Source organism: Octodon degus, unplaced genomic scaffold (assembly GCF_000260255.1).
Source record: "Octodon degus isolate 3935 unplaced genomic scaffold, OctDeg1.0 scaffold00173, whole genome shotgun sequence".
NCBI classification, from domain to species: domain Eukaryota; kingdom Metazoa; phylum Chordata; class Mammalia; order Rodentia; family Octodontidae; genus Octodon; species Octodon degus.
In genome coordinates, this window is record NW_004524749.1 from 2,060,454 (window position 1) to 2,084,021 (window position 23,568).

Consider the following 23,568-nt stretch of genomic DNA (forward strand, 5'->3'; position numbering starts at 1 on the left):
GGAAGGGTCCACAGGGTGTTCAGGGTCTCAGTACTAGATCAGACTCGTTATCCGCCTGTTTAGAGCCTCCCAAGAGCTGGGTTACAGGTGCACACCACCAGACCCAGTCTCAAGTGCCATTTCAGCATGCCCCAGGGAGGCGGGGCCTGTTCAGCAGGCCCAGGGATCGAACCCCCAACCCCTGCATCTATTTGCAGGCACTTTAATCTGCTGAGCTGTTTGGCCAGCTCTACTTCTAGGATTTATTAACTAGTGTAATCCTATAGAAGGGTTGCGTTTTTCTTTTTTCTTTGGGCTTTTCTTTTGTTTTTGTTTAAGAGCTTTTAAGACTGTTTTTGGACAACTTGAGAGGGGGCTAAATTTCTATACTTTGTGTGTCACTATATTTGAGAATTAAATATATGGGCTTATACAGCTGTCTAACTAGTTTAAATGCTTGTATTTTTTTTCCTCTGATGCTAGGGATCAACCCCAAAGTCTTAGGCATGTTAGGCAAGCACTATTTCTGAGCAGTATTCTCAGCCCCCACCTATTTAAATTTTGATGCCAAATACATTCCCACCTCGTTACAAAGTTGGTGATGCCCTATACCTGACATCAGGGATAAGGATGAAAGGAGAGGTTTTTTAATATAGTAGAATCTGGTTCTTATGTTCAAAACATTAATTTTGTTTCCATCAAAAATTATTGATTTTCAGCCAGGTGTGATGACACATGCCTGTAATCCCAGACTCAGGAGGCTGAGGCAGGAGGATCACTGCAAGTTCGAGGCCAGCATGGACTATAAAGTGAGTTCAAGGCCAGCCTGAACTGCATAGTGAAACCCTGTCTCAAAACAAAACAAAAAAGTGTTGATTATCAGAACATCAAATTTTTAATAATGGTGTATTTTGATATGGATCAGTCTGTCAGTTTTCCTCCATTTTAACCTGCATTTAGGCATGCATCAAGTTCTTAAATCCTATCTGACATTTTTGAGGGGAAAGTCATTTTGAGTCCCCTCTTCTGTTTAACTCTTTTGGCATTTACTTATTTTCTCTGCGAGTGCTGCATCCTTTTACTGAAAATGTAGCTGAAGGACAGGTGGTTTGAAGTTCCTTTCCCAACTTTGCATAAATGGCCAGAAAGGTGAATTAAATAAAAATTGCTTACTTATCTTCTTTAATCTAGATCAGTGATGTGAACCTTTTAGAGCTTTCAGTGATACAACCTACTGTGGCACATGTGCCTTATATTTGCCACCATTGAGCTAGATAAAGTGTGAATTATACATAATATAAATTGGTGTATACTTTAGATTAGTATTTGGAACTAAGGTAATAGTTACTGTCTTTAGAATAAAAGAAAAAAACTGAATCTGAGATGTGTTTTGCTTGTGTTTAGTTGTTTTTTCCTAGCGCAATGTAGCTTAATTTGTTTGGTGTACAGCTAGTTCCTGAATTTCTAAGACTACTCTTGGAGCATTAATCAAATGTGGCATATGTTTTAAGGCCAGTTGGTAAGTTTTACAAGTTTAATAGTAAGACTTCACACCAGCTTTTGAGTGCTGGTCCAATACCAGTTTTTAGAGACAGACACTTTTTGGAGGAAGTTGATATTTATAGAGGTTAAGGAACATTTTCATAGTTATTTATTGTTTATCAAATGTTTATTGGGCACTTTACATCATAGTCCTAGAGACACTGTGAACAGATGGAGTCACTGGTTTGTAGTTTGCATTCTTGTGTAATGTTTAATGTAATTTTAGCTATGAAGAGAAAAGTACTAGCAGAGTAGTATAAGGTGCTGTGTTAAGCAAGTGTGACAAGGCCTCTGAAGAGAGAACATTAGAGATGAATCCAAGCCAGTGTAGTGGCACATGGCTGTAATTCCAGCACTTGAGAAGCTGAAGCAGGAGGATTGCTGCAAATTGAAACTGGCATTGGCTACAAAGTAAGTTCAAGACCAGCTTGAACTGCATAGTGAAATCCTGTACCAAAAAGACAAAAAAAAAAAAAAAAAAAAAAAAAAAAGATTACATTGAAGTGAGAGGATTCACATATCAGGCAGGACTTTATCCCAGGTCTGAGATATAGACTCTCTCTCATACAAAAACATTTATCAGTCATTACTCCTGGAAGTATCTCCGGGTCAGGAATTTGTACAGGTACAATGGAGATGGTTTGTCTCGATTCCATGATGTCTAGGGCAGTGTCTCTTAACCAGGAAACAACTCCCTGTTTACTACTAGTGCATGAGGGTAGAGGCCAGGGATGCTCATAACATTCTGAGAGGCATCGGTGACCCCTGTACACACCAGCGGAGAACTATCTGGTGTCAGCAGTGGTGTGGTGGAGACATGTCCATCTGTGACATCTGGAAAATTTGAAAGCTGGGAGCCAGAATCATCTGAAATGCTCTGACTCACTCTGACAGATGGTGCTGGAATTCTCAGGCAGAATGCCTACAGGGATCTCCTCATGTGATCTCAGCTTCCTCATAGCATGATAGCTGGGATCCAAGGGCAGTCAGGAGAGAAAGAAGAGTTCACACATGCAAGTCAGGTGGAAGTCACATTCTGTTCTATGCTAGCCTGTCATTCTGTGTTTGGCTGAGGAAATCATCAGAGTCCCAGCCAAGCTGCAGAAGTAGAGAAACAGACTCTGTATCTTTATGGTAAGTGGCAAGGTTCCAGAAGATCATGCAGGACTGAAAATGCTGTTGTGACCATTTTTAGAAATTACAATATATTACCCCAAGTGAATTGTTTTCCCAATGACCCTTACCCTGTATATCACTAGGGTAGCACAGTTATTTATGGCTAGGTGCTATTCTGCTCGCCCTGTGTAGTAAAAGGTACAATAAAAAAAGAAGGCCAGTGAGGAGCCGGAGTGGGAAAGGAAGTGGGACACAGTGGCCACCCCACGTGAGCAACGCAGCTCCTGGCTCGGCAGCTGGCTTGGCTCAGCAAGGAAGCACTCTGGTCTAGGAGCCAGCTCCTCTGCAGGTCTGTCTGGCACCGAAAATCTGTGAAAGACTGAATTCATCTACTGGCCAGTGCAGGTTTGCCGCACACCAAAGTGTGAGTCAGACAAAGCCCAAGGGCTGGCGCCTGGGGAGGCCTGTCTGCCTGCTGGACACTCCTTTGCCTTGATTGTCCTGTCTTTCAGACTTGCTGTGCAGTGTACAGGAGGCTGTTAACTAAGCATTTTGACTTAAATATAAGTATGTTTATGAATGATAGCCTCTATTAATATTTAGCATACTTTGTTTTGATCCAGTTCTTTTCTGCAAAATAGCTTGTCTTGGAGAAAGAAAAAGCTTAACTTCATTGTATTTTATAGTAACTTTTGTGTTTCAGATTTTGTCAAAAATGCTGACTTTCTAGAAGCTATAAGCAGTGCCTTGAGGGCTCTTCTGCAAACAATGGCCTCAAAGAGCATTCCTCAGGTAAGATTCTTTAGCTGTTTTATGTGTTATATTTTTATTTATTTATTTATTTTTGATGGAACCAGGGATTGAACTCAGGCTCTTGCACTTGCCAGGGAAGTGCTTATTCCACTGAATGTTTTATGTATTATAGAGACAAAGTTTATTACATATTTTTTAAAAATAGTCTTCTATTATAAGACTAATGTCTGATTTTTCAAAAAATAAAAAAGCAGACATACTTTTTTATTTAAAAAATAGAATTCTCTTTCCTTCCTATCCTCAGCAATATAAGCAGGTGCTTTTATATCAATACAACTTTTTGAAAAAATTATACATTCAACATTTAATCATTAAAATTGTTACACATATAATAGTATGATATAAAACAATGAGATGAGTAATCTGTTTTCAAGATGTTTGCCAATACAACTTCTTGTTCGATACATATATTATAAATATTTTTTCTGTATGTTGTTGGTCTTTTAAAAATATTTTATTACAGGGGTCAGGGAGATAGCTCAGTGTTCTAAAGCACTTGCTTAGGCAAGCTTAGGCAGGCGCAGGAGACTTTGGTTCGATCCCCAGCACCACACACTGCACCAGCCCCACCCTCAGGGTGGGCTGAGCTGGCAAAAAAAAAAAATTTTATTACAGCAAATTTTAAACATGTCATCTACAGTGATCCATCTGCATCTCTTTGACAGGTGCCATGTCATTTTTATTCATTACTTTTTATTAAGGAAATTTTCAAATATATTGGAGAGCACTGAGTGTTCTGTGGACCCACATGTACTGACCCTGAGTCATTTTTATTCTTATTTCCTGGAATATTTTTACACAAATCATATCATTTCACTCTGAATATTTTATTGTGTACTTTATTAGGTGTAGCTGACAAAATTAGTTTTTAAAAAATCCCACTAGCATTACCCAAATCAAATGATAACAGTTTTGATAACAGTTATCTCTTATCATTTGAAATACAATCTGAACGTAGTTTTCCTAGATTGCCTTAAAAATGCCTCTTTTGTGTGTGCTGGGAATTGAACTTAGGACCTTGTTCTTGCCAGGCAAGCACTGTACTGCTAAGCTATATGCCTGGCCCTTTTTTTTTTTCTATTTTTTTTAGAGGTTGGAGGTTGACCCTAGAGCTTTACACATACTAGGCAAGAGCTCTACCACTAAGCTATATTCTTACCCCTTTAAAAATTTTAGTTTAAATAAGATTTTGCTAGTTTCCCAGGATACCTCAACTTTTGAGCCTCCTGCTTCAGTTTCCTAAGTAACTGGGATTACCAGCTGTGTTGTCATGCCTGGCAGAAATGTCTTTTTACAAGTGGTTTGTTTAAATCAGGATCTAAAGGTTCATACACTGCTCTTGGCTGATACTTTTGTCTCTTCAAAATTAGCTTTAGTGAGATTTGATTCATACACCTTTCAGTTCTTCCATTTGAAGTGCATAATTCAGTGCTTTTACTGTAGTCACAGCTTCTTAAATTTCTCAGTTGATTATATTTCCTTTATCTACTCCTCCCTCCCCATTATATTTATTCATTGAAGAAACTCACTTTGGGCTATGATCCTCTGTCTCCCATATTTCCTATAAACTCAGAGCTAGGCCTAGAACCTCATTAATTAGATTCAGGTTCAGTGTTTTGGGCAAGAAAAGTTTAAGTTGCTATATAAATTTATCTTACTTTAATATTCCAGATGGTATCATGTCATGAGTGAGCAATTTTAAGATTAATCAATGGGTTCACTTAGTTTTGGAAACTGATTGTGGTTGTTGAAATCTTATTTCATTAGCTGCAAAGTAAAAATATTGTAATTTTGTCATTCCCTTAACAGTTGTTAGCTAAGATCCTTCTGTAAGAATTTTGTGTCTCATCAGTTACTTAGTACTTTGCAATATAGTTTGTACGATAAAAGACAGGTCAGTGTCTGACTGACCTCTGACTCTTCTTTTCTAGAAAAGTGAATGGATGCCCTAGCAATCTCTAGGTGAGGCCAGCAAAATATGAAGTCTGATCTGGGACTAGTGGCAGAAAATGTGCCTAGCAGGTGCAAAGCCCTAGATGCAACCCCAAGGAAAAAATCAAGAGGTCTAGCTTCTCATTTTGGTTCCCGTCTATTTTCTTCACACCCTTTTTAGTGTAGTGGGGTTTTGTTTGTTGGGTGGCCATGCTTTTGAACCCAGGGCCTCACGCTTGCACACACTCTGCCACTGAACTACACGCCCACCATCACTCAGCATTTAAATTTTGAGACAAGACTAGTTTAGAACTTGTGATCCTCCTTCCTCAGCCTTCTGAGTAGTTGAGATGACAGATGTAAGCATTGTGCCTGACTCTAATTTTTGTGCATTTGTTTATACTGCTGGGATTGAACCCAGGGCCTTGTGCATGCCAAGTACACACTATGCCCTTTTAGGTTTGATTTGTGGTTTTGTTAATCCTTTTTGAAAAGTTTTTTGCTTATTGGCAAGAAAGACTATATATTTGTGTTTAACCTCTTAAAAGTAGTGCTTTTCTTTACCTGATTATTTTTTTCTGTGTTGTTGACCACTACAATATATGAAGATTTTGTTTTTGTTTTATTTTTGAGACAGTCTCCTCTGTGGTCCAGGCTGGCTTTGAACTCATGATCCTTTTGCCTGGGTCTCCCTACTGCTGAGATTGCAGGCCTATGCAAAAAATGCAAAAAAAAAAAAAAAAAAAAAAAATCTAGTTTTTCATTTTTTTATGTATTTGATACAGGATCTCACTACGCAGCTCAAACTTGTAGTGATCCTCCTGTTTGTGGCCTCCCCAATGCTAGGATTACATACACGACCATACTAGGTCTCCGTGGCTCATTGTGCTGGGGGGCCGGACTAGCACAGCTGATAGCTCCGCAGATTGAATCCCAGCCCCTGTGCTTGCCTAAGCAGGCGCTTAGCCCACTGAACTACCTCACTGGCCCTTCATTTCATTTTTATGGCTTCAGAATACTTCACTGTACACTTTGTATATTTATTCAGTCTCATTGATATACAGTTCAGTTATTGCTAGTCTTTTGCTGTTACAGGTGGAAATGCAGTGAATATAGCCTTCCATGAGTTGTATTATGTTTTTGCCGTTGTGTCTTTGGGACAGATTCCTAGAGGCAAGCTCACTGAGTCGGAGATGAGGCATGCTTATAACTGTTAGGAGTGCTGATGTCCCTTCTTCAGGGTGTCACCTGTTTTGCATCCTTACCAACTGTGTTTGGGAGAATCTTTTCTCCCATAGCTCGCCAGCAAGTGTGTTGTCAAGCTCTTGGGTTTTGCCAGTTTGATAGGTGGCACCTATATTTCATTTTGCATATTTTATTAGGATAATGAGGAAGTTAGGGCACCTTTTCATATGCCTTAGGGTTTTTGCATTTCTTTTTCTGTGACTATGCCTGTCTTTGGTCTGTTTTTCTATGAGGTTGCTGCTTTTTTGTTTGTTTTGTGGTGCTGGGGATTAAAAATCCAGGACTTTGTACAAATGTACAAGAGCTCTGAGACCGAGCTACACCCTCAGCTGGGTGGGTGCAGGACCTTCATGCCAGAGCCCGAAAGTCTGCCTTAATGTGTTCTCTGGGTTAGTCCCTTGCACCCTCAAATCTTTTTTTTTTTTCCACTCTCAAATCTGAAAGCCACTGTTCTAAGCCATTCCCCTCCTCTCTAAAGTCCTCTAGTTCTTAATGCGTCTCCTTAGTTTCACTTGCCCACACCCCCCATTTCTTTTGGTTTGCATCACCCTCTGTCTCCCAGGACATAACTCTCTCCTTGAAGATGTCTGTGGCGGCACTGTTTGTCTAATCCCTAATACTTTGGTCTATGCTTGGATGGGCCTCCCAGTAGCCTGGCCGTGCAGCTGTGGCCTCCTGCTCTTTGTCCTTTTGGTCTCTCCACAGCCGTGCCACTGGAGTGCTGCCTCCCAAACCTCAGCTTGTCCCAGAGTTCAGTGGGAGCAGTATTGTACTATTAAAATACAGGGAATACTGTTGACATGTGTCCCTCATTATTTAAAAAGGTTTCTTTGTGTATTTGAGGATATTTACAAAATGGAAATCATTAATTCAGTAATGGTAAGTGGGTAAGTTGGGAGGATCAGAAAACCTTACCGTGGAGGCCTATAGGAATATATAGGTCCTAAGACCTTTGGAGAGAGTCATCCTGGACACGGCAGCACCCCAGCTTCTCCCCCAGACCCTGTAGCACTGGGTGGCAGTGTCTGCAGTTGCGGCCACCTTGGGCAGAGAGGAGATGTTTGGAGAAGACAGAGGCACTGACCCTCTCCTAAGCAAATAAGGCTCCAAGGTCTTGCTACATAATTCAGGCTGTTTTAAACTATGAAACCTCCAGTAACAGTGAGCTAAATAATTAGTCTTTTCTTCCTTCATTTTGAGTATCAGGTATTTGTCCCAGCAACGAGAGAAGAATACCTAATATAGATCCTAAGGAATATAAGGTTTTAACTGCTTTTCCCTGATGTACAGATAGCAGTTTACTCATTTGGTCTCATGGTTTGAGAAAATTACTCAAAGCTTATGCGTGTTTTATGGAAATTATTCATTCATATACATTGTGTGTGTGTGTGTGTGTGTGTGTGTGTGTGTGTGTCCCCTGCTTAAATACCTATCTACTTAGCTGCTGAATTCTCAGATTAGCTCTATAATGGGCATGAGAATCAAGTGTCAGAGCCTTGGAGAGGAAACCACCAGCCTGATTTGCTGAGTTCTGGCACCAGCGCCAGAGTCCAGCTGTCCAGCTTCCCCTCCTGGTTCTTCACCTTCTTGGCTCATCTGTTTGGCAACTTCCTTGATCTGTCACAGTGACTGTGTGACCATACTAGCATGGTTGGCAGCAGCCTATCTGAGCTATACAGAATCCTTCAGTTTGTACAGTTTTTGTCATTACAGTATTTTCTCTAAAACCAAATGTATTACTGTTACCTTAGAATTGGCAGAAGCAATGTAAATGATGGAGAAATGTGTTTGAGGATTTGCAGCCATTTAGTATTCTTGCAAATAATAACTACAGTTAACAATTAGTAAGTGTTTTAATCCTTATAGCAACTCTGTTAGGAATACTTTTGTCATTTCCATTTTACTCATGAGAAAAATAGACACTGATGAAATTAAGTAACTTGTTGGATAATCCCTGATACCTTGGTCTGTGCTTAGATGGGCCTCCCAATAGCCTGGCCTTGTAGCTTGTGGTCTCCTGCTCTTTCTCCTTTGGGTCTCCCAAGGGAGGGAGCTGCGATTTGAACCCACACTGTAGCAGACAGCCTGGCAACTTGACATTTACATTTTTTCATGATTCTTATGGCCAGCTATGTGCCCAAATTAGCTTAAACTAAAAAGTATTACTGTATGGTCGAAGTACTAGTTTAAAAAGTACTATGGCTTTTGTAGTCATAAATTATGATAAAACATCTCAAAAAAAGTTCTTTTTTTGTCTAGACTCAGCCAGTTTTTATTAAAGCTACATGATTCCACTTTTAAAACCTTTATGTTCAATATTAACAAGAAATCAGAGTCCCTTTAGTCCTTGTACATCTGGAATGAATCCTCAGATGAAACCATAGGACCTGAAGTGCCTTTCCTAGGTTCAGTGATGACAGCGGTTCGAGCAGGACTGTGTTGCCAGCTGTATTTGGGTGCGATTTTAAAATGGTAATAACTGCTCTGCCAGGTATTTATGCTGCTCGCAGCATCACGCAGCCTGAGGAGAGATTCTCCCTGTTTTTATTTACTGTTGGAATCAGTTGAGTTTAGCACTATAAAACTGCCTTCTATTCCTTCAACAGTGCATGACACCCGATCAGCTGATGTCATTCTGCAAAGCCAGCATTCATAGTAGTAATGTTGGAGTTAGAGTGAACGTCGTCAGTATCTTAGGAATCACTGGCAGTGTCCTCGCCAAAGAAGATGGGACACTTGAAACTCTTCAGGTAAAACAATTTCTTTTCTAACCTGAAACATTAAATTAGAAATGGGCCAGGTCACTGGGCAGGGTGGTGCAAGCCTGTAATCCCAGCACGCTGGAGGCTGAGGAGGAAGGATGGCTGCGGCTCCTGTCTCAAAACAAACAAATGGGGCTGGTCATCGTGCTGGACACTTAAAGTCCCAGCACTTGGGAGACTGAGGCAGGATTTCCAGGAGTTCAAGGCCACCAGCCTGAATGACATAGTGAGACTCTGTCTCAAAAAACCAAAATAAATAGATGGAAGTGGGAGAAGAATAACTGTTGGTATGGAGTTATTAAAAACTTCTGGTGGCATGATGAGAGCATGTATATCAAGCAGCTTCTTATAATATTATTAGAGTACCCCTGACCTGATATAACCATGAATATAAGTTCTTGCGGCAGAGTGTCTAATGAACCCAAGCCATCCAAGCATTTGGGAGACCAAAGCAGGAGCATTGCTGGGAGTTCAAGACCAGACTGAAGTATATTGTAAGACCCTGTATCAAAAAATAAAAAAGGTAAATCCTTTTTTTTATTTAGGGAAGGGCCTACACGGTGTTCAGGGTCTCACTACTGGATCAGACTTGTAGTCATCTGCCTGTTTACAGCCTCCCAAGAGCTGAGATTACAGGCATGCGTGCCACCACAGTCTCAGTCGCCATCTCAGCATGTCCCGGGGGCGGGGCCTGCATGGCAGGCCCAGGGATTGAATCCCCAACCCCTGCGCCTGCTTGCAGGCCAATGTAATCCACTGAGCTATTTGGCTGGCCCTAAAAAAGGTAAATCCTTGAAAAGCATACTTTCTTGAAAATTTTTCCATGTGAAGTCAAAAGCAGAATTTTTAAAGCTGCCTTTTGAATTTGCTCTTGTGTAAAATGTGCATGTATTGTATTTTCCTGTGGATGAGCAACCCATCCAGGTTTCCTGAAAAGCCCCACACGGGAAGTTCTGATCCCACTGCCTAAGTAGTAGGCAGCACATTTGCCTTGAGCACCTCGTCTCAGCACAGTTGCTCAGGAGCCTCAGTGCTGCAAGCCTGGCACTCCTGTAGCTCAGAAGTCAGCAGCGGCAAAATCGCCTTTTATTGTGTTCATAACTCCTGCATATTGATTACTAACTAATGGGTAATAAACCTGTTGTTGCACCCTTCTACACACTTTATAGTGATGACTGATGTTTTTAAGAGTTGTTTTAGAAAAATGGTACGTTCACATGGCAAAACATTGGCAGAACCAGGATTGAACTCAGGCTCTTGTGCTTGCCAGGGAAATGCTTATTCCACTGAGCCATCTCCCCGGCCCCAGCAAAACATTTTAAAAAGTACATGTATAGTATCTAGTGATGAGAGTCGCCAGTGCTCCTAACCTGCCCGTTCCCTCCCTTGCCTCTAGAGTAGCAGCCACTAACAGTTCCTTCTGTTGTCTTTCCAGGGATTCTTGATAAATTGATGCATATGTGACAGTATGCCTAAATGGCATGTAACTGTACACATACACAAATGAGCAGGTGTATGTGTAATTTTCCTTAAAATGGTAATTGCCAGGGTCTGCTTTATTTATTGATTTATTTATTTTTTACTTTAATAGAAAATAGTTTCTTTGTTAGTATGTTAAAGTACAGTAAAGATGTCATGATGTTTTACCTCTATTAATGTAGTTGGCATCTCTTAAAAAGTAAGGACAGTTTTCCTGTGTAACTGACATTATCGCGCTTTGCACAATTAACAACTACTACTTTTTTAAAGTCATTTCTTAATATGTCTAATATCGTCTATGTTTGTGATTTTCTAGTTGTCTCAAAGATACCTGCTTATAGATGGCTTATTTAAGCTGGTTGAGTTTGGAATATGCTGCATCTCTGAGTCTAGAACAGTTCTCCCTAGCACAGCTCTTCCTTAGCTCCTGGGTCAGTTGTCCCCAAGTGTGTCCAGCCTTCTGGATCTGTCTGATTGCTTCCTCTTGCATTCAGCTTGTTCCTTTATCCTCTGTATTTTCTGCAGACTTCAAAGTTAAGACACAAAGACTGGATTCGATGTAGACACATCCTTCTGAATAAGACTGCTTTATAGGTGATGTGTGTGCTTCATAACATGTTTTACAAAATTAATGTCTGAATACTGTTTATGAGGAGACCTAGACCTCTTTGATTTAGATGAGAACACTGAGGCCCAGAGAGTTTGCCTGGTGGTTCAGGAGTTGGCCTGTTATATGGACTGGGTCTCCTTCTCAGATCTGTCACACCAGCATGCACATTGCCAAGACATAAAGGGGATGCAGAACAGCCAAGCTGAAAGACAGTGACTCTAGAACCAACTCTTTGCAGATTGGAAATGGTCTGCTCATTAGCTAGCTAAGTGTGCAGGAAAAAAGGAAGCATGGATGTTAAAAATCAACTAATATGGTAAAATGAAATGAGTACAAGTGTTCGGTTTTTTTTTTTTATTACCTTTGTGGTTTTCATAACAGGTAAGAGTTCTATGCATTTATATACCATAGAGAAGCCTTTTTGAGGGAGATAAAAAGGGAAAACAATGATTTTTTAAATCAGCTTTCGTTTATTACTTGTGGAGTTTATTTAGGGAAAAGTTTTCATTTTTCCCTAGCATTTTTACACAAAATAATTTGCATGTGTTATTGCCACATGTGAAGTTAACAGTTGTTTTGGAGACTGACTCAGTCATGTTATAATGTGTTTGCTATCTCCAGACCATTGGGTGCTTCCTGCTTGAGGTTGCCACCAAAGACCCTTGCCTTGTGGTCGCAGGAGAGGCTTTGGATGCCCTCTTTGATGTGTTTGCAGATGGTAAAGAAGCTGAAAGAGCCTCCATTCAAATCAAGTTGTTGTCTGCTCTGAAAGAATTCCAGCCCATCTTCAAAATGAAGGTTTGTAACTTTTTTTCTTTATAAGTGCTTAAGTCTAGGCATTCTCTGGGGAGAAGAGTATGTGCAGTTACCACAGTGCAGTTGAGTGGCAGGTGTTTAACAAATTCCTATAAATCTCAGTGATTAATACAGCACTTCCCTGCACTTTGTAGAATACTTGTTGACTGAGTCATAGCTATGCCGTGATGTGGAATCACCATCATTGGAGCCCAGGTGATATCTGACCACCTACTTCACAGTTCAGCAGTGTTGTCAGTACTTAAACGTAAAGTGCTATTGTCTGCAGTGTACAAAGCACTTTTGTATATATTGCAAATTTGTGTCATGAACATTATAACTTTGAGTCAGAAAATAATGTCAAGGCCAGGGGATGCAGTTCCGTAACAGGACACCTGCTTTGGATGTGCAGGGCCCTAGGTGCAACTCCCTGTGGTGCCAGAAATCATTCAGTTAGAAACTTAAGAGGAGTGCGTAGGAGTGCATCTAGGAATTTCATTTTGTTTTGGTGCTAGGGAGTGAATCCAGGGTCGAGCTCATGCTGAGCACACACTGTATGTCCCACTGAGGGCAGATCAAACCCTTGGATGCCTGTGTGTGTTGGGGGGAGGGGAGGATCAAGACAGACAAATTTGAGAGTACAAGGGGGACCAGGAGCAGGAAGCAGCATCTCACCAACCTGGGGACTGCAGAGACTGACATCGCAGCCAGCCCCTGTAATTGGTCATGTAGCCTTGTCCCCATCACTCTCTCCTGAGCTGTACCTCCAAGCCCTAAGGCATTCTCAATCCTGTAGGTGAATTCCAATTTCAAGGTGAAATAGTTTTTCTCTGTGCTGGGAACCAAACCCAAGCCCTGACACATGTAAAGCAAGTACTCTACCACTGAGAAACATCCCCATTCCCCTAAAACTATATAATTTTGAGATCTTTTCATATTTTAGATATTTTTTTCAATGCTGGAGGTCAAACCCAGGGCCTCAAGCATGGTAGCCAAGGGCTTTACCGTTGAGCACATTTCCAACCCAGTATTTTAGATTTTGGGGTGCTTTATTTACTTTGTTTATTTAGAGATAGGGCCTAGCTCTGCAGTTCAGGCTGGCCTTGAGCTCATAGTATCCCAGGCTGGCCTCAAACTGGCAGTGATCCTCCTGCCTCAGCCACTCCAGTGCCACCCGCGTGCTGGGATTATAGGCATATGCCACCATACCCAGCCCAGTATTTTAGATTATAAATTAAACATTTGCTTCTGAATCTTTTGTCAGTAGAATAAAGCTTGGTGTTTGTGTTTGACACAGGGTCCTGCTATGTGGTTCAGGCTGACCTTGATCTCACTGTGAGCCCAGGCTAGCCTGGACCTCATGGTCACCCTCCTGCCTCAACCTCCCAGGTGCTGCTATCACAGGTGTGTTCCACCACGCTGTGTGAGCATGGATTTCAATGAGAAATTTACTTTAGTTGTTTCCTGATATTCTTTTATTTTATAAGCCCCTGAATCAGAATTTGCTATCTCCTGGAGCGAACCCTATAAATTTCATTTTCGGTATAGGGGACTGAACCCATGCTGTCATACATATTCTAGGCAAGTTGTCTTTTTTGAGATAAGACTCACTGTATTGCCCAGGCTAGGCTGGGCTCCTGGTCTCAAATGATTCTCTTAGCTGAAGCAGTTGGGACTACCAGTGTGCCACTGGGTGGTTTTCCTGAAAAAATTTTAAGGCATAAAATAGTTTTCAAAAAAGAAAAATCACAGTAGGGTCCCACACATTCTAAGCGGCATTGCGGCATTCTGAAGTCTGTTGTTTTGAGAATACTAGTGTTGGTTTATTTTTCACATTTTCATATTTGTTTTTTTACATTTTCATGTTTTGGCATGTTACATTTTAAAACTGTATGAGTGGCTGCCATTTATTGCATTAACTTTGATCACTAGTGACATAATTATGAAAAAGAGTGAACCCTGTACTCTTAGGTCTTGTTCAAGTCTTGTATTTTGTTATCTTGCTTCACAGGCAATGAGGGGTTTTGTTCCTACTTATTTTTTGCCTCACAGGTAACCAAGTTGAGCGATGTTTCAAAGACAAATGTACCTGAGATCTTCTTCTTTATTGTTCGGAAAGTAGCAGCCCCAAACTTTGTGCTTTGGCTTCATCTTATATCTTAGAGATATTTTCATACCAGTACGCATGGGTGCCCACACTGTTAAAGCTAAAGTTGTAGGCCTTTGGCCTTCTAGGAAAGAAGGTAATGAGATGATAAGATAATGAGAAAGTATCCCCTTTTTCTCTGCAGCTGAGAGGCAAACAGATGCAGAATAATCAAAACTGCGGAAGGTCATGGGCGGTGGCTCAGAGGCAGACTGCATGCTTAGCGCTAGATCCCAGCACTGCAGACAAAACAAGCTCCATAGAAGCAAGTGCTTAGAAAGGAATTATGAGCTATGAACTGGGAAAAGGACCCCAAACTTCTGAGATTTGTTGTTCACATCGGTTTTCCTATGTAGCATGTATTGCTATGGTAATAATATTTCATTGTTTTTCCTCTTCTTAAATGTAGGCCTAGTGAAGTTTCTTTGTTAGCCAGAAGGGGGTATTTTTGGTTTGGGTTTTGTTTTTTTGTTCGTTTTTTTTTTTTTTTTTTTTTTTTGTAATGCTTGAGATCAAGTATGCTAAGCAAGCATTGTGCCACTATGTATAGTTTTGTATACAAAGCTCTTTTGTGTGAAGTGGAGCTACAGTTCCATTAGAGGTGTTGAGTACATATTTAGCTTTAAGATGCTATTAAATACAATACCACTGGTTCCACTAAAGAACCAGAGTAGTGCAGCTTTTCCCAAAGCGCCTTACCTATCCCAGAGAGTCACTGTAGGCCAGAAGTGAGGTATAGTTCACCCAAGTCCAATTCACTGCTTTCTGTTTTTTGTTTCTTTGGGGGCGGATTTTGTAGTAAGTAGCTACATGTATTAAAGGTCTTGGTATGGTAGCCGGAACAGGGAGGAGAGTGAAGGAGAAGGGACCCAGGTGCAAAGGGAGAGAAGGAAACAGATTCACTGTTTCAAAGTCTACAACTCTGTTGCTTTTGTAATTCTCATTTAAAAGTATGCATGCTACATTTATCTTTAAAAATTTATCTTTGTCCTTCATGTACAGTATTTTGTTTACCTTGGAAGTAAAACTTTTAATAAGTTCTTACAGTTATCTTATTCAGGAAGTGGTTAAATATACTCCCATTAAATACTTCTGTTTTTTAGTGTTTGCTTTTCTTTCTTTTCTTCCTTTACCTATCTACCTTCCTTCCTTCCCTTCCTTCCTTCCCTCCTTCCTTCCTTCCTTCCTTCCTTCCTTTCTCATGGGTTGAACCCAGGAACTCTACACTGAGCTACTTTCCTAGCCCTTTAAAAAATTAATTTATTTTTCTGGAAATGAGTCTCTAACTTATCTAGAGTTAACCTAACTTAGCAAACTTCAAGTTTTTGTCCTCAGCCTCCCAAAGTGTGAGCTTTGTCACCTTACCTTGGCAAGTACTTCATTTAAATTAATTAGTACCGGCTACCAAATGTCATACATTTTTTTTTTTTTTTTTTTTGACAGATCCGAAAAGAAGGGAGAGGTAAATACAGTCCAGATCAGCTATGTGTTCTCAACAATGTAAAAATGAATTTGAGAAGGTTTGTTGCATATCAAGAAACTGTTGAGAAAAGACTCACTCCTTGAACCATCACACGAGAAACTGGAGCGGGGGGTGTAGCTCAGCAGTAGAGCACTTGCCTGGCCTTCACGAGGCCTGGGATTGATCCCTAGCACGGCAAGAGAAGAATAAAATGAGAAGAGGGGAGACCAGTTCTTCCCTGAAGTTTCTGATGCTCTTGATGCTAAAGGGTTTCCTTTGAGTATTATGTTTCAAAAAGCCATTTTTAATGTCTGTCTTATGAAAATTAATTTGAAGTTTTATAAAAACTTTAAAACCTGTCAAAAGCTCTTGTTTAAGATTGGGATCTATGTGGCATTTCTATTGATGTACTATCAATAGTATACTTTAGTCACTGGAAATGGTAGAAATGAAATGCAATCTCAGATGGTTTTTAACTACTTTGTAAAAAGTAAAGAAACTTGAAATAATCATGTACCTGAATTTTGCAAAAAAGGAAAATCCAGATCATTGTGTAGATAACTTTTAAAAGCCAGTATTTCTTTTATACTAGCTAACTCTTGAAGTGAAATATGAGTATTATAAAATATTTTGGTATAAAGTGGCGTGTATCAATTATGAGCCTTGTGTGAAGAAATGAATGTGTTGGATTTGTATGTTGCTGCTCAGTAGCTTACATTAATGAACTAATGAGTCATTGTGTCATCTGTGAGCAGGTCTAATAGGTTATTGTTTTAACACCGCTGACATTTGATTTCATATAGAATCAAAAGTGGTAGAAAATATTTTTGAATAAATAACTTTAATTGAATCCTTTTTGTCGTATAAATTTTTTTTAAACCACTGCATAGTACTATCCCTAGTAGTTTGCTTGCTAAGGAATATTGCTTCGTATGTATGTGAGACATTAAAAAAGACGTGCAGTGAGAGTTTCCAGTGAGACTGCTCATTGTCCTTGAAGTAACTGGGTGACAGCATGGGCTCAAGGCAGGAATTCTGTTGTGCAGCTCTGTGTTTGAGGACCCCTGGTACCAGCTCCTTCATCCATCCTTTGGCCGGATCAAAAGAGTTTTGGATCTAAGTGGCATTTTTATTGATCTATCAGTAGTATACTTTAGTCACTGGAACCAAAGAATAGAAATAAAATGCAATTTTAGATGGTTTTTAACTACTTCATAAAAAGTAAAAAAACTTGAGATAATCATGTATCTCAAGATCAAAAAATCCCACACAGTTGAACTCAGTTACCCAGATACCCCAGAATAGGATTTGGTTTTCCCTCTACTTTCACAGTTGCTTAAAATGGGCCAGTAGCATTACATCTCATCTGTACCATGACATACAGTACATGCCTGGCTGGTATAGACTGTTGGGAAACCAAGATTGTGTCCCAGTTCTGATGAGTCACTGAGCCTGTGAGACTGTGTAAAAATGAGCAGGTTCTGTACAAGGGTAGGGAATGGAAATGGTGCATCATTACAATCATTTCTTTTATGTTATTATATTCCTGGATCATGAGTTTTTATCATGTGCTTAGTCATCACGGTAGCCATATCATTGACCCAAGCTTTGCATGTGTGCTTTGAGAAGGATTTCTCCATCAAATCGTAATTTCAGTTCTCTCTGCCTCAGATATTTCTAGAAAGTTCTTTTTTTTTTAAATTTTATTTATTTGTGTGTGTGTGTGTGTGTGTGTGTGTGTGTGTGGCCAGCTCAGCCCACCAGGGGGCGGGGCTGGCTGGCATGTGGTGCTGGGGGATTGAACCGCGGTCCCTGTGCTTTGCCAAGCTTGTTCTGAGTTGGTGCTTTAGACCACTGAACCATCTCACCAGCCCCTAGAAAGTTCATTTTTCAGGAAAATAAAATTTCTGATTTTGTTCTGTTCTGTACTTTTTAAAAAAAATACAGTCTATGTATTTTAGGATGGCATTGAAGTCTTATATAATTCAGACTAGCCTCAAGCTCAGCAATTCTCCCATTTCAGCCTTCTGATTATAACCATGTGCTTCCACTCGCATGGTAGCATGCTTACTAACCTATAAACAATATAGCCTAGTGCATAGTAGGCTGTTATTATTTATTAAATGAATCAATGTTAGTGATCTTCTGTTTTACTGAGCAATCCTTTAGGGAATCAAATTGTCCTGCACAAGAGAGGTGAGTTGTTATACTGGAACTATGTAATTAAACTTTATACATTCTAAGGCATGGATATGGTGGTCTGTATTGGAGTGTGTGTGTGTGTGTGTGTGTGTGTGTGTGTGTGTGTGTGTGGTGGTGGGTTTTGCTTTTTTGAGACAGATCTATCTCCCTTTGTGGTGTAGGCTGGCCTTAAGCTCACTAGAAGCCCAGGCTGTCCTCAAACTTGTGGCAGTTCTGCCTGTCTCCCAAGTGCTGGAATGACAGGCGTGCACCACGACACCCACCTGGTTTCTGTATTGTAATCATTTTTTTAAATCATTCAAACAATAGGGTGAATAGAAAAAACATTAAATATACTCTAATTTTAACTATTTACACAGTAACTTAGTGGGTCATTCATGAGACAGTGTAATACAAACTAGTTTTCCTAGACAAAATCTAAAATACATTTATAGTGGGTGTGATTGCACACCAGTTATCCCAGTTACTCTGGAGGTGGAAGTAGGTGGATCAAAAATCCAAGGCCAGCCTGGGCCACTGCAAGACTGTGATCAAAAGGGCTGGAGAGAAGTTTTGAATTGGAGGAGCCCTGTTTCCACAAACAGGATAAGACTGGAGAAGGTCAGCAGGCCCAGAGAGACCTGGAACCTGGCTGGGCTGCCAACCTCAGCACTAGACAATGAACTGATCACAAACTCTAGACTCAGGCACCTCCAAAAAGCCCAGCCCTATAACCACGTGGGACCTGGAGAGACATCCAGACAACCATAACTGGTAAATTAGGAGCAGTTTCAAGAAAGGATTGTTTAAGACTGATTGCCTCTAGAGGGCTGGGGAGATGGCTCAGTGGGATAAACGCTTCCCTGGCAAGCACAAAGACCTGAGTTCAATCCCCGGTTCTGCCAAAAAAAAAAAAGAGAGACTGATTGCCTCCAGAAATCAGGAGTCACAGGACAACTACACTTCGGATCTGGGATCATTCTACCGCAGTGACTGGGTGAGAGATGGCCACAAGAGGCAATCATGGAGGAGGGTGCAGGGTAGACACAGGTTTCCCCGGAGTGGAAACTCCAGGCAGGAAGGACATAAGTATCCCACCCTCTAGTAAGAAGCCGGGCCCATTATGTGTGGTTTTTAGAGGGAACTATCAAAGTGCTGGCCTTAAATCCAGAGGGCTGCTTGGCCCTCCTGCTGCCTGCGTCCAGCACAGAGCTCAGTGGTTGGCTTGTTTTCCCCATGTTCCAGTTTTTTCAGGGGTATGTCTCAGCTTGACCAGTTAACACAGTCTGGAGTGTGTGGACAGAGAGGCCCCTGGAATTGGGGGAACACCTTACAGACCCACAGATTGCAACATTGTGTAGAGAGCAGCAATTTAGGGACACACAGAGGGACACAGTGTGGGGTGGATAGCTGAATGCAGCACTAAGGCAGACACCATTGACTGACATGTGCCACAGGAAAGGCTGGACAGTCACATTTACACACAGGTGTGGAGGAAAAGAACTGATTTGAAGTGACAGATCCCTGTGCTTATCTGGTGGATTCTAGAACTGCAGGCTCTAGCAAGAAGCCACTCATTCAAACACAGAGAGGAGTGTTTTGGTTTTTTTTAATTGAATTTAATTTGTTATGCATTTAGTACAGAGACTACAGGGTCTCACTACACAGATCGGACTTGTTGTGATCCTCCTGTTTTCAGCCTCCCAAGCGCTGGGATTGCAGGCACGCGCCGCCATGCCCAGCCTCTGGAAGCCTCAGTGCATCCTGGGGGCGGGGCTGGCACGGCATGCTGAGGATTGGACCCTGGTCCCTGCAGCTGGCTAAGCAAGCGCTTTAGCCCGCTGAGCTATCTGGCTGGCCCTGAGGAATGTTTTTGACTTTTCCTTCTTGGGGAGAGATTATCTTTCATTTTTTCTTTTTGTTTTCTGATCCTTTATCTTTTTTGTACTCATTTTCCCTTTCCCAGACCTGCAATTTTTACTACTCCTATAAGCTTTAGTAAATTTTATTTTATTTTAAATCACTTATTTATTTATTTGGTACAGGGTCTCACTATGTAGCTCCAACCCATAGTGATCCTCCTGTCTCAGCTTCCCCAGTGCTGGGATTACAGGCATGTGCCACTACACCCAGTTTCAGTCGGCATGGCATATGGTACCAGAAATCGAACCTGGGTCCTGTGCTTGCCACACAGGCGCTTAGACTGCCAAGCTATCTCCCTGAGTTATCTCCCCAATTCTTCAGTAAATTTTAGATAGTTAGTTGACTCTAAACTATTGTTGAATTCTTTTCCATTATTACTGGTGGTGTAGTTGTTACATTTAGTAGATATTATGTCAACACTTAGTTTTTCTTTGTGTCTGTTATTGCAGATTTCTTTTTTCTACTCATTGTGGTGCGATGGCTGCTTTTGTTGGTTCTTATGCTATGTCAATATCCGTTTGCCTTTCCTAATTTCTTTGTTGTTGTCAGTGGTTGTTGCTATTAATTGGTTTCTACTATATGCCAGTATCTGGTTTGTCTGTGTATCATCAACGATACTGAGATTTCAGACTAAGCGCCTGCTTAGGCAAGTGTAGGGATAAGAGTTCTGTCCCTGGTACCACATGCTGCACTTGCTTTTCTCCCAAGCGTGCTGAGCCAGCCACTGAGTCTGGGCATGATGGCGCTGCCTGTAGTTGCAGTGTTGGAGAGGCTGAAAACAGGAGGATCACTACAAGTCTTGAGCTGCGTAGTGAGACCCTGTGCCAAAAACATAAATTAAAAAAAAAAAAAACTGAGATTGACTTCTGGAGAACTGGGTGCTGGGCCAATTGTACTGCACACTCCAAAAATTAATGGAGGTGGTCACATCTTGGGTCAGAGGCAGAGGCCTGTAGTTTGCCATACCCAGAGTATATCACTGAAAGGCAGACACTGACTGAAGAGATCTTCATACTAGCAAAAGTCTGTCCACTTTAATCAGCCCTCAGGCCTCAGCGCTAGAGACACATGTACGCACACAAAACTTGAAAAAAGAAGGCAATAAAATGCCAACAAAAATTCAACTCCCTAAAGCTGATCTATGGGGAAAAGTCAAAAGCCAGACAGCTGAGTCATACAAAGTGATTTTTAAAAAGATTTTAAAAATTTACAAATTTAAAACCCAAGCAGGGGGGCCTGGCCCTAGCTCAGTCCTTTAAGTGGCTGCTTCCACAAAGCTGTCAGCCTCAGGTTGCTGGAGTTCGAACCTCACAACTCTCCTGCTGGTCAAAAGTGCCCTGAAGGCATTCGAGGAACCAAAAAAAAAAACCTTATTCCATTTTGGCCAAGCATTGGCCGTGACTCATCCACATGGCTGACACTGACAAAGGTTCTACAATCTGAGGTACAGGATGTCAGAATAAATCCTGAGGGCATTTCACTGACCTTCTCAGACCAAAAAGCTACAACTCTTGTTGCACAGGTCCTGCTTTACCTTGGTCTTAACCATCCAGTAGAAAAGTATGAAGACGAAATATAGGAAGTAAAGCCATGTTGTTGTGTTGAGCTGTGGGGGTCTCAGGTCAATAATTTCTGACATTGCCAGTTAAACAGAAGACCCAATGCTATTATGGGCTACTGGACTCTTTTAGAATATTTTGCTGAGTTTACACACCTATAATATTCAACAACGGAACTTAAAAAAATTGGGATATAACTATGAATGACCATTTTGTATCTGTGTATTCAAAGTGGTTGGGATAGATATATAGTTGCATTCTCTTAATGAATAGAATGATTTGTTCTAATGGTGTTTGTAAGTAGGATCACAAGTCTGCATCTTGTACAGCAATTAACCACTAAGAAGAATATATGCAGTGTATTATTTGTTGAAACTGTACTTTTGATTTGATTTGAAACTGTCTCATTGCTATATGTTTATCAATAAAACTTTGAAAAGAAAAAAAAAAAAAAACCCAAGCAACAACAACAAAAAACCCAGTCACTGGATGAGCTGAAAGATAACATAACTAGCCAGTCTGGTGGCAAACACCTGTCATCCCGCACTCAGGAGGCTGAAGGAGAAGGATCACCACAAGTTTGAGGCCAGCCTGGGCTATAGAATGAGTCCCAGGCCAACCTGATACCTAACAAGATCCTGCCTAAAAAAAAAAGATGAAATAACTAAATAGATAATACAATTAACAAATAATATAGGCTTAAAGAAGATACTAATGAAAGCTTACCTGAGCTAAACAAATTGGTAAAAACATGAATGGCCAGTTTTGCAAAGAATAAGAGTCCGTGTAAAGGTACCAAACAGAAATCCAGGAGATAAAAACTGTTGAAAATATAGGCAGCAGAAGTGCTGCAAATGTGAAGAGGGTGTCCCATTTGGAAGACAGGGTTGATACAGGTGACCATACAATCAGAGATACCTTAAAAATAACAAAAGCTCAGGCTGGCAAGATAACTCAGCAGAATAAGCACCTGCTTTGTTTGGCAAGCACAGGGACTAGGGTTCAATCCCCGGTCCCACATGCCACACAGGCCCCACCCTCAGGATGACAGAGTCTGGGCGTGGTGGCGCATGCCTGTAATCCTAGCACTGGGGAGGCTGAAATCAGGAGGATCACCACAAGTCCGATCCGTGTAGTGAGACCCTGTACTAAATACACAAATGAAAAAAAAAAAAAAGATTTTGGAAAATATATTAACCAACTGGCAGATGATGAAGAAAAGACTAACCTAAGAATAACTGGAATTAGTGAAAATCAGAAGACAGCATGAATGGCATAAAAAAAAAACCTGTATAAAGAAGTTAATACCAAAAGTCTTGTACTTTCCATGTACAAGGAAAGCATATAACATAGGTAAGAAAGACATACGAAAAAAAAAAAGACATATGGAGCCCCTGTCATAGTCAAAAATCCCAGAAGCCTAACAGAAGGACTTAGAAGCAACAAATTCCTTATGAAGTGAAACAGAATTACAAAAGACTTCTCAACACAGTTTTAAAGGTCAGGAGAAGTTGAATGAAGTGGTTGAAACCCCAGGAGAAAACAACTTCCAATCCAGATTAATATATCCTTAAAAAAAAAAAAAGCACATCAACAAATTCGTGACCACCAAACCAACACTTCAAAAAAAATTATTGAGGATATCTTAGAAAGATATGCTGAAGCCAGTGATGCCAAGAATGTAGTGGAATGAGTACATCACATAGGGTGAGCAGGTAAGCAGAAAGGTAGGGAAAGAAAAAAAATCAGCAACAAGAAAATAATGCAATGAAAAAAATAAATCAATAACTTTCAGTAAGAACTGTCAGTATGAACAGTCTCATATCCCCAGTCAGAAGACAAAGAAGTTGTGAATGTGTACTTTAGCAAAACAGAATGGGCCCAAACAAACAACCTAATAATATACCTCAGAGTCCGTGGGTACAAGAATAATCCAAATCTATTGCTAGTATAAAACAGGAAATTACACAGATCAGAGAAGAAATGAGTGAAATTGAAATTAAAAAAAAAAAAAAAGCAGGGCC

At 40.7% G+C, this 23,568-nt stretch overlaps 1 protein-coding gene across 3 annotated transcripts in view; it reads left to right on the forward strand.

Moving 5' to 3' along the window:
- Heatr3 (HEAT repeat containing 3) overlaps positions 1 to 17,540 on the forward strand; it is a 41,360-nt gene extending 23,820 nt beyond the window's left edge. For 2 of the 3 annotated variants that reach the window (XM_012517392.2, XM_023703542.1), the window contains 4 exons: positions 3,341 to 3,429; positions 9,234 to 9,377; positions 12,100 to 12,276; positions 15,863 to 17,540. In XM_012517392.2, the coding sequence (XP_012372846.1) occupies positions 3,341 to 3,429; positions 9,234 to 9,377; positions 12,100 to 12,276; positions 15,863 to 15,985 (533 nt within the window). In that variant the 3' untranslated portion in view covers positions 15,986 to 17,540. Of the gene's footprint in view, positions 1 to 3,340; positions 3,430 to 9,233; positions 9,378 to 11,393; positions 11,478 to 12,099; positions 12,277 to 15,862 lie in introns of those variants that run through there. The other variant, XM_023703541.1, reaches the window with a different exon arrangement.
- The last annotated feature ends 6,028 nt before the right edge of the window (positions 17,541 to 23,568 follow it).